The sequence below is a fragment of the Vidua chalybeata genome, chromosome 1 (genome assembly GCF_026979565.1).
Source record: "Vidua chalybeata isolate OUT-0048 chromosome 1, bVidCha1 merged haplotype, whole genome shotgun sequence".
NCBI classification, from domain to species: domain Eukaryota; kingdom Metazoa; phylum Chordata; class Aves; order Passeriformes; family Viduidae; genus Vidua; species Vidua chalybeata.
Window position 1 is genome coordinate 112,413,343 of NC_071530.1, and position 12,225 is coordinate 112,425,567.

The 12,225-nt window shown below is 34.6% G+C and overlaps 1 protein-coding gene across 1 annotated transcript in view; it reads left to right on the forward strand.

Moving 5' to 3' along the window:
* SNTG1 (syntrophin gamma 1) overlaps positions 1-12,225 on the forward strand; it is a 312,663-nt gene that overhangs the window by 164,318 nt on the left and 136,120 nt on the right. The window contains exon 3 of the mRNA XM_053965314.1: positions 5,397-5,531. Coding sequence (XP_053821289.1) covers positions 5,397-5,531 — 135 coding nt within the window. The remainder of the gene's footprint in view (positions 1-5,396; positions 5,532-12,225) is intronic.

Below are 12,225 nucleotides of genomic sequence, written 5' to 3' on the forward strand. Positions count from 1 at the left end.
TATACTTTTATGGTCTGTTTCTAGTCACCTTTATGTCATTTTCTGATTCACACATTTCAGACTAAGCTGCTGTTTTCCTTTGTTTATAAATCCTGTTAAATAGCAATCCTGTGGGTTTCTGGGATTTTTCTTAAATGAAGCTTCAACTCATGATTTAACCTCATAATCACATGATGGAAAATAACTCTTTATTTACAATATCTGTTAGAATGTAGTAGGTGAAGCAAATATGAAGAAACATACATATTCTCACAATAGCCTTCAATTTTAAATTACCTTACCTCTTGGGTTCAACTCTGTAGTCACAGTAAGCTCATTGGCAACTCAGACATCAAAGTGGCATCCTTACAGTGTCAGAAAAAGAAAATTTTCTCTCTGAAAAAGTACTGTAGCTTAGTAAGATGCTCATATATAAACATATTTATGTAAATACATATTTTTTTCCAAAAGTCTAATTTACAGTTTATATTTCAGACTGTATGAAACAAGGACTTTCTCTATAAGAATTCATTCTTTCAATAAAATCACTTAGAGTACCACAGCAAATACTTACCTGGCAAATATCTGACAAATCAAATTAAAATAAGTTCAAGTCCAAATTTGGAATTTTTCTGCAGTTCTTTCAGACTGGAGCGTACAATTCATATGCAGGAATGGACTTGCTGTCCCTTGGATTGGAAAATGTTGGTATCTGATTGAAGAGGCTCTGAATGACAAGCTGAACACATCCCTGTGTGTCTGGGCTGCATTCCAGTTTTTGACAATATAAGTGCTTTTCACTTAAGCTAGCAATACCTCCACAGAATGTGTAGCTGGACTATTTAAAAAACATCCCATATATGGTTCTGACACATATTCCTGCCTCTTGAATCCATTTCTATTACCTCCTTAAATCCAATGCCATTACCTCCTTAAACCTCTGATTCAATTTCCTTTTTTTATTATTATACTTACGATTATGAAGCAGTGACAGGCATATCTCCAAATATTCAGAGGTCAGCCTCAGTTCAAATAAGCATCCAAAAGGGTAGATATTAATCTGAAGGAGCTAGGTACACATTTTAGGCAGTTTTGTAACCCATTCTCCTTACTGCTATCATGTTCTTGATAGTAGAAATAAATTTCAAGGCTTAAAACCAAATTGCAAAGGCTTACTTTCTTTTAGGACATAACAGTCGAAGTAGAAACTTAGAATCCAGGTCACCTTGCATAGAAAATGTGCTGAGATTTTTTCTTTCCCCCTCTTTCTTTCTTCCACTTGTTCGTGGACTAAACTATTCTGGGATATTTGTTGAAGTCTTCCTTCTCATATGAAACTATGAGAAGCAAAGCTAAATAAATAATTTTATTACTGTAGGGCCAAAGACATAGATAAAGTAGCAGAAAGGAGAACATATAGCCATGTCTTGAAAACTAATTACAAGTATTTAAGATTGCCTGAAAGACTGAGGAATTCTCATTTATGAGAATGTCTCATAAATGACAAGAAAAAAATCAAAGACATAAAATGAAAAAAAAAAAAAACAACAGAAAATCTGCAAGCAAATTTGAATAGGCCAGGTAAATTTAAAAAAAATATTTATTTTGGAAGTTCTGCAGAAAATTTACTTCTAAATCAGGTAACTTTAATGATGTTTCTCCTGCAGTATTTATTTTGGTATGTGTTATGTAGGTACCCTGCTGCTAGTATAAATGTAGGAACTGTAGTTTTCATGTGTATTTTCTCTGAAATTAATTCTTAAATATTTGTGAAGGTCATTTAACAAATGTGGAATGTTTGTTTTGGTATGTAAGAATTTCTAAATTCCTTTTAGGAAAGGAATCTTTAGGCTGGATCTTTTACACAGCCCCTATGGACAATGTGCTGTAAGTCAGGGTATAATTTTTAAGTGGCGTTTTTTCATTGCCCTATTGCTAATAATGATCAGAGTGTGACAATATTCTCTGGAAAAGCAGTCTGCTGTTCTCTGATAGTGACCTGAAGCAGAAAATTCACCACAGACTGATGTGACGAAGAAAAGGGAGATTAGTTTTCAACCCCTCTTGTAATTATATTAGTTCAGGAGCTGTAAGCAGTTCCCAGGACATCAGCTCTTGCCACATCAGTGTTCTTATCTAACTCAGCTTGAAACTGTGTGGAATGAGATGACAAAGGCAGTCTTGTGTGGGTGCAACATTCACTGCATCTGTTACTTAGGTACCACTACCTTCCTTCATCACTGCTTTTGCTTGAAGCCACAGGCTCTTGTCTCATATGGAAACTCTTTCACCTCTTTACAATGCTTCCATATGCATTCCTTCTTAACACACCTCCTCCGCTTCATAAAAATGTGCAACTTCAAACACTCAGTTTCCTTCCCATCTTTGCAGCACAGGAGCCCAACTCTATAAGTAAGGTGATGTTCTTGGTGATTTGGGCTCAGTCAAGGTTTGTTGGCTTAGCAAACTGTTCTCAGCTTCTCTCTGCATATTCACTGGGAGGTGATGCAGTGTACCACACGTTTGAGCACAAAGGGATGCCTGGCATGGCCCAGCAGCTCAGCCAATGAGCTGTTTGTGTCCTGTTGCTGTAAGACAGGAGTGGGGCTCAGCTCTCTGCCAGTGACATGGGGAAGGCTTGGAGGGAACAGCGCAGCCTCACATGGCATCTCTTAAAAATTGGTATCAGGAACAAAAGCCAGTATCAGCCATAGCGCTGCACTCTCACACCTCATGCACACATAAACACACACATACACACCATCTAAGCTCTTCAAATGTAAGAGGGGGGAAGGTTGTCTTCCGTAATTTCCAGCTCTGGAACAGGATCTCATATCTTTATTTTACTCAGTTTGTGAAATACTTTGAAGGGGGTAGGTGAGAGCAGCAAGAAAGAGGCTTTAACAGACAGAAATGAAACTATTTAATTCCAGTCTTTTTTTCTCAAGGTCTTCTTTTGAAGCTACCTAATGAAACTCAACTACATTCTTCTCCTTAACATGGTTAATGCAGCTGTCAGGTTGGAGAGGGAAGGAGCTAGTATAATTGAAGATTTAATTTTGAACTGTATTGTAAACTAGCTTTCATAAAACCCAACAACAGTAAAGTGGTTCATTACATTTTAAAATGTGTGATGTAAATAAGGTCTCTGAGTGTGTGTGATCAATCTTTCCAAGGGCCAAAATATTTTGCTGTTCCCAAGTTTGATTTGCTTGTTCAGGCTGAATAAGCTCAGCTCATATGCATTTAGAAACTGACTTGAATTTTAATTGTATTCTAATATCTAATTGTGCCTGCTGTGGTTGCCTCTAATTCCTATAAAGTAGCCCCTCCGCTTTTGCAGAAAGACTCTAGGGATTTTATAATGTTATTGACCAAATCAGAAACGTGCAATCAAGTAAGGCAGAGTTACTATGAGATGCAGAATTTATTCTATTGCCAGTTTTCCAGGGAGGAGGAAAGGCATATTGCAAACTTTGCTGCAGAAAACAGGCATTTTTAAGTTTCAACCCCTTTGTTTGACCATAATTATTTTCAATCCAATTGTTCAACTTCCATGGTCATTTACTGCTTCCTTCACAACTTCAAGGAGAGAGGAGGCATCTTAGAAGTTCCAAGGACATGACCACTCTTTGTTTTAATTGTGTAACATTTTATATATGATATGAGAGAATTTTTCAGTGGTACTGAAAACCTAACTCCTTCTGTGACCCATTTATTTTGTCTATGCACATTAATCAGTTTCTGTCTTATCCTATTCACAAAAAAAAAAAAAGGACACCTTAATGTTAGAAAAATGGTGTAGGATGACTGTTGACTGGAGGTTCGACTCTCCTCAGTGTGAGTTCAATGCATGGAGCTCTTCATTCTTTTCTTCTTCTTACCTAGATTAAAAAGAATAAAAACAATGTCAGAGCCACATTCAAAGTCATGGCTCAGTTATGCACATTTGCTCCCTCCTGGCATCCAAGAAAAAACAATTTCCAAAGTTTGAGTGTTGAGTATGGAGCAGAAGTGACAGAACAGTTTGTCAGTGGAGAACACTATATAGAGCTATTTAAAGATTGTCCTCGACCTTACCACCTCTTTTAAAGCCCTGTGAGAGAGATTTAAACTTCTCTTTTGCCAGTGGCCTACTGTCAGTTCCATATTTGTGTTTGTTCTCTCCATGCTATGGATGTAAGAGCACATTGTGGGGAGATCTTCCAAATCCTCTTTTAAACTCTTGTCTGAGAAAGAGCCCTCAGATTCAGCCAGGTCATCCTTGGCACTTAAAGGTCAGAGAAATACTTTTCTTTCCTTGATCTCCTCTTAAGCCAACTTTTCAACAGTTGTTGGATTGAAATCTGACCTCTATGAAGATAGTGAAGGTTTTATTATTGGCACTGGTGAGTCAAAGGTTTTCAATACCTTTTATATGTGAATTTTCATCTGGGGTATATATGTATATATATATATCTATATATCTATATCTATATATATATGTATCTATGCAAATACTTATGGTGATAAATTACTTGTACGGCGAAGGTTTTAGATTGTTTGTAAGCAGATTTCTCATATTAAAAAAAGTGCTCTACCAGTAGGAATTTCGTCCATTGATGAAATGTTACAAAGAGTGCTATTTTCAACATAATCTGCAGGGAAAATTAAATACTTTCACATGCCAACTTTTTCAGTGCTCACCCTCTCATCTATAATGCCCCAAAACATAGTGCAAGTAGATACTACCGCAAAGGCACTGTTAATTGCTGGAAAATCATTTATTATAAATTGAGGAATCCTACAGATTTCCTGATCTTTAGCCATAAATTTTGTAAAATACAAAAATGGAGCCAGAGCTAAGTTACTACAGGGACTTTTACTATTTGATTTATTTTCTCTTATTCTTAGCTCAGCATCCTCATTTGAAAAGGACCATAAAAAAGTTAAATCAATGTTGTATTCACAGACATGGAATAAATAGCCCACAGCTGGGTTCATGTAGCTGTTGGTGCTCACATCTGGATACCTTAGAGGTGTCATTGTACGTGTTTCTGAGTCAGACATGGTGTAATATAGGGAGGATCAATTTTTATTTTGTGTCCAAGTGGGATGTTTCATCTTTTAATGAAAAGACAGAAAATAAGAGCACAGCTGATTTGAAGCAATTTGGAAGGAGTTTCACAAAATGATCATGGGTGAAATATCACCTTGTAATTGCAAAATCTGCCTTTAATATTTACTACTGTAACATTTGTTCACTTTTAGTCTAAACACAGTAAATGCAGTGATCATTGAAAATAGTTTTGGTTATTTGTTGACATGTTTATGGTGACTGTACCTATCTATCAAGTATTCTTATTCAAAATACCACTTCTAACAATTCTAAGTGCTAACTGAAAATAACTTTTTTTTCTTTATTCCCTCCTTTGAAGACAAAGACAGGGGTTTGTTTGCTGCAGGATGGTAACCAGGAGCCTTTCAAAGTGCGACTGCACTTAGCCAAAGATATTTTGATGATCCAGGAGCAGGATGTGATCTGTGTGTCTGGTGAGCCTTTCTATTCTGGTGTAAGTAGTTTTTATTTATTCTTTAAGATGTTCTTTACAAAGAAAAAGTGCTGTGTGTATGTGTGTGGGGGTGCATACATGCATCTGTATGCATTTGCTCCCCTGGATTTTTACTGTTAACACTAAGTGTATTTTAATGATTCTTTTGTGAGTAAATATTATCAATACTCACCCAGGAAGCAGCAATAACATAATAAGGTATATGCATGACTGCAGTACTGCTTCTCTTCACTCACCCTTAGGTATTGGAGCCAATGGATGTGGGAGGAATGACATGAGCAGTGGTTTTTGCAGGCAGTACAGATATCAATGTAATTATGTATCTGAGTATTGCCTGTGGAGTTGATGAGATAATTATGGCAGGGCTTTTCTGGTAGAGGAGTTACCTTTTATCCTCCGTTGCTTGGGTTCCTTCCTGTGGTAGCCCAGCACTAGGCTTCAGGAATGCTGTGAGAGTCAACAGTATATGTTGAGCTTTAAGCATATCTGTGAGCTTTAACAGCATATCATGTTAACAGAGATGGAACAGTGGGATAAAGGGGTTTATGTATTACTGTTTTTACATGATGTGTCAGATCCCTTATTTAAGCATCATATTGAATTTTGTGCATGAGAAACTACAACTATTTGTAAGATCTGTAAAATTTTATATAGAATAATATTTTAGGGTTTAGAGCTATTGTAATGAAAAGTTTTTATTTAATATTAAGAGATAGGTACAAAAATAATAGAAAACATATAGTATATAATTTCTATTGACATTTTTATAGATACTGTAATTTTATTTTATAGAGATATTTTTAAGATTTATGTGAAACTATCATAAACATTCTGGTCTCCCTTTGAGATAAATAAAATAATCACAGAATTTCGTGTTAAATCTTGTGAGACATAGTAGTGTGATATCTGTTCATACAAATGTTTTGTTAATGCTATTATATCTGTTTTGTTATTTAATTGCTGCTGTTGCCACATACATCTCTAAATACAAGCATAATAAAAAGATAGAAAACACAAATGAAAAATAAATTGGTAGAATGTTAGCAGTGCAAAGAGTGTGAAAGATTAATGAAAAAATGTATCAAATTGTCCTTCTCATGATTATGAATATCTCAAGGTGAATTCTTTGGAGCTTTGCTCTGAAACAAGAGGAACGCATTGCTTAGAGACTCATAGAGTCTGGGTTTATTTGCTTGACAAATCTGACATTAGCTTCTGACTGTTTCATGATGAACAAATGCAGTTTGCTAATATAGGTCTGTACCCTTTATGTGGAATATAGATGCTCTTTTTACCAATCAGACTCCTCTGCTCCTCAATAGACAGGACATCCAGCAGCCAGGATAGAAGAAAGAGTTATGAGTTCAAGCTCAAGCTGTAGTTGTTCAATTAGCAGCATACAGTGTGGCACCATTATTCCACCAACACCATTCTGACTTTATTTATTAAAAGATTTTATCACTCAGAAATATGACTTTCATTATTCTGCTGTAATATCTGTAATATCCTGCTGAACTTGTTATTTAAATGTCTTCATGAAATGCATATTAATTTATTTTTGCCTTTTCACAGCAAGGCTTTCTCTTACAGTATTTCTCTCCTTAGTTTTGCAAAGGCTTTGGAGAAAATAATGGATTATTTGCTTCCCAGTTAAATTCCCCCATGTTATTTGCATATTAATGCATAACTCATTAACTGATTGATATTAGTGTGCTGATGTGGAGTTTCTTTTTCCTGGAAGTGTCATTGTTAGAGTAGTGATTTTTGAGCACTTTACTCTGATTTCCTTTGGGATTAAGACTAGATTTTTTAGCAGTAGGTTCATTCCAGCTAAGGATGATTGGCATTTCACAGACAGTTAACTGTCCTTTTGTCACAGGCAATTTAAATAATCTGGAATAATGTACCTTGATTGTATACTTTAATCACTCAAGTCCCACAGACTTCCTTTTTTTTTTTTCTATTTTTCCTCAGTTTTATTCCCAATTTATTAGGTTTGATTTGTTTGTTTGCTTATTTTTCCTATGTTTTACTTCGTTTGGTTTATTTTGTTCTGTTCTTTCTGTCATTCTGGATAACTGACTGCATTTATCTTTCTTTTACCTGAATTCTACAAAGCAAGGGTTTTCATTAGCAACTGACACTAAATGCCTCAGAGAATAAACTCTTTAAGCATAAAAATAAAATTTGTAACTGAGGAACAATAGTATTCTTAAATTTTACAGACAAGTAGCTACAGTAAATTTTTAATCCATTTAAATAAATAATCTTTAAATAATTTGATTATAAGGTTTTGCTTTATCACTGCTGCACTGTATGGAACGAAAGGCTATTACTGTGTTTCTAGCTCAGAACAGCGTCTCTTCTGTTTGTTGAGTCTGAATCAATTTGCATGCTCCTCTGTGTAGGACAGACTTTAAACAGGCACTTAACGTTCCAGCAGCATCCAGATCTGCATCCTGTGGAATAATCTAAATAAAATCAATGTCTCCTTAGGAATGAAGTGCTGTTTAATGTGAGTGTATGGGATAAGGATCTAGTTCTTAATTTGGAACTCTTCCTTTTGGTGTTAGACAGTTCTAATTTCCAGAGGTGCAAAGAAACATTGTTTCTTCTTTTGTTGTGTACAGTTTGGAATAAGAAAATAAAATGCATAAAAGATTATAAGCAAAATAAATAGTGTTATAGACTAAAAAAAAGAACCTGTTTCTTTAGTGGGCTGAAAAAAATGATAAGCATTAGTGAGTGTCCTGCAGCAATTGTACCTATAGCAATTACATGCAGCATCAACCATCATTCAAATGATCATGGAATACATCTAAATTTGAGCATCAGTTGCATCAATAAGTATTAAATATATTTCTTTTAGTGTGCAATAAGAAAGTCTTGCTTTCCAAGAGGAAGAAGAGTAATGAGTTCAGCATTATGCTGCTAGCAGATATCCAATGTAGATTTGAGCTCCAGTGCAAATGACCAAAAGTGGGATGAGAGCATATTGTGAAACTCAAAGTGTAGAAGATGGTGTTGTTACTAATCCAAAACAAATCCTTGCCTGTAGAGAGGTTTTGTATTATGGGAAGTGTATGCCTCAGTTGGAGTGGCTTGTGTTGGAAGATAAGTCCCTTAGGTCAGGTACACCTTTTTGTCCCAGAGCAGTTATGAAATGTCCCAAAAAGAGTTGAATGAAACCATTTAGGAACCTCATCACTATTGATGGTAAAACTGTAGAATATCTTTATATATTCTTTTAAGCATATTTCTTTAACTACCTGAAATTATGCTCACTAAAGTTTGCTGTATGGTGTTCCATATAACAATGTGCAGTGAGGCAACTCCCACTCTTTTTAGACATACATTTAAGTAGCTTGGACTAACCAGGATAGCCTAATGCTGAACTTGGTGAAAATTATGATGGGAGAGGAGATAGCCTCAGATAAGGTATGGCTTATCTGAAGTAGATTTGTTCCTAGGAAAGGTTTTAATATTTGCCATTCCAGAATTAATATTTTTATTTTAGAGTTAATCCTCACATTTCTATCATCTTTCATGAACACCTGAAATTCAAGGGAAATTATTATTGTGCTGTATCAAGATAAGCAGTTTATCTGTTTAGGGAGCTGTAGATTTCTGCTTCTTTTCATTAATAAATTTTGTTTATTAATTGTACTCAGATTTTTTCTACACATAGAGTCTATGTGCGTGTAAGATCCATAAATTAAGGATATGACAATGAACCATCTGACAGAATGGATGATTTGAATCAGCAACTCTTTTTTCTAAAAGAATCAAAATAAACTGCAAGCAGCTGGCAAATCGTTAGCTACCAGGGTAGTTTACATTTTTACAAAATTGTATCAAATATTCTTTTAAAGGGTCATAGATTTTACAAAATACTGCTAACTCACCTGATGATAACATACAGATGAGTCACATCTTTTTCTAGTAATTTATTTCTATGCTGCTGTAGTAAATGCATTAATTAATTGAACTTTAAGAAGTTCTTTTAGTGGTTTGATTTTTTAATTAAGGATCTTTAGGGAAAATTTGTGTGAAGGTCAGTCATAACTCAATATTAACAAAAAGTGAATGAATGTGGTTTTTTTTTTTTTTTTGTGAATTGATAGAGCAACAGCTCTCAGAGTAGCATGGCATTTGTCCAAGCATTTAAGTGATGTTGATGCAATTGTATCTAAATGTGGCCTATGGACTGTAATTGGTTTTGCGATAAAGAAAATACTATCAATAAACACCTTTACTAAGGCCAGGATGTAACACTGTCTCAAAGTGTTGCACTGCAGCCAGATCTGTTTTCTGTTATTGTTAAACACATGGTTTTTTTTCTTACCGTAAGCATAAAAAAAAAAAAAAAAAAAAAAGTTTCTCTTTTAGGGTTGTCCATATGCTATTGTAAAATCAAGTGCTGAAAGGTTCATAAATATATGCAAAGCTTATAAAGTATTAAAAAAATTTGGTTGTTACAGATTTTCTTTTTTTTTAGTTTTTTTATTAAAAAAGTCTTTTTAATTAAAAACTTTACACAATACAATGTTTTTCTTGTTTTTTTTAATTTCAATAATGCAGTTATTAATAATTTTTAAGAATAAATTTAAATTCAGAACACATCATTTAATGATGACATGCCTGGGAAGTCACATGAAGCTATTAAATTTTCCTTGCTTGAATATTTAATTTTTTGAGACTTCCTGAGAATTAATTTTGTATCTGTTACACTGGATTGTTCTCTTTTGAAAATTGTGAATTTTCTTGTATATATTTTCGTGTTGGTAAAAAAGGTTCAATTAACATTAGCAATTCTAATGAATAGAAATAGAAGAAAATAATTAAAAACTTAAAATGGTAAATAATAGTTTTGACTTATTTTCTTTATTTTCTTTATTTACAATTTTTATTCTGATGTGTGATTGACTGTTTTAAACAATGCCAAAATGGAACTCCTTGTCTTGTAAAGAATTGCAAATATGTGCATAGATAGGTCACCTTTTTAGCACTTTCCATTCTTGTTACCTTCACAAAGCTACCAGTAAAAATCTTTGAGGTTTTTTATCTTTTTGGGATCTGTCAGCTATTCAGTGGAGTGAATCCATTTTTTCACTGAAGTCGTCAAGTATCTATCAGATGGGGGGTAAGTTTTTTTCCCTGCCAATCTGGACAGCTTTAAAGTGACAACCTGACAGATGTAAATATGATTATTTAGGAAAGCCTAAGGCAGCTTATTTTTCTGCAGCTACTTTAAAGTAAAAAGCATAGCAATGAGCTGAGGCTAAAAATGCCATTTATAATGCCAGATTTGGAAGAAGATGACTTTTCCTCATTGGAAGAAGGCTTTTCCTTCAGAAGAAAGAAAAATATTGAAAATCAGAAAAAACTCAGAGAAGCCAAAACTTTGATGGCAGTGGATGATGGAAGGCAGTAGCTGGAAACTACAGAGAATGTTCCCTACCGTACCTAGTGGGAGTTCAGATCCTGACCATGCGTTTATAGGTTTCTTTCTCTTTTATTTCTGTACTAAGAAATGCTGTACTTCTGAAGTGAATCCATCATGTGAGTAGAAATTTTATAAGTAGATATTTAGGTGAATGTTTCAGCTTTCAAGCATAGGTGGCAGGACTGGAAACATTTTAAAGTGAGAACAAATGAAGGGTTGAGATCTTTTTTTTTTATTCTAGTCACTGTTAGCAGCCTGCATGACACCACTGTGTTTGCCACCCTCAGTCTCCAGCACAGACACAGAGGAAGGGGGATTTCCAGTTGACCAGGCATGTTGCAGCCCTCCCTTACTGCCAGCCTCCTCCAGTTGCACGAGGAACTGAAATAATGAGACAAGCTTCAAATGCCACATGATGGAAGTTGTTAGCAGATGAGCAAGTGTGCTGGCAAACCTTGTTAACACTATTAATTCAAATTGGAAATGTGACTGACCTGTGTCCTAGGTCCTTTACACTCAGAATGAGTATAAATCTTGCCAAAGTAAATTAATCGAAAGAAATGTCACTAAGAAAGAGCAAAGCATTACCAAAAAGAGGATTTAAAACCTTGAAAATATATGCAATGATTAAATAAAAATTTAAAAATCCTCATTATGTTTTCTTATTTAAAAATATAGTACAATTACTAATACCTGAGAAACTATATGAGCGTGTGTCCTTGAATGTATTGTGGCATCAAATGTTAACAGGTTGATCTATGAAGTTGCTGCCAATGTATTGATTTTATCCTTACACTATTACATTTTAAAATTTACGTTCAAATATTTTCCTCCTTTTTTTCCTCCTACATCTTTCCATGTGACTGTGCTACTGTAGATTCCTCTCCATGTCTATTCCTTTTTTCCCCACCTCCTGTTTTGTGCTGCAAACCTTTCAGCTTTTTATCATGTTCTTCCATATGTAAAATACCTTGGTCTCTCTTATAATCCTCTGAAAAGACAAGTCTTGTTTTCTGTCTGTACCTAGACAAACCAATTCTTTATACCTTTACTCTTTTAAGATCAATATCCAGACTCACCAGATGAATAACCACACACTGGGAAAAAGGTTGAGAAATGGTATATTCAAGTTTCACATGCTGTTAATTCAGTTTTGTGAAGATTTTTGAATTTTCTTCATCCTTTTGTTCAACATGTATTTGACTTCTTTGATAGAGACACATTATTGGATTATTAGATCCCATTATA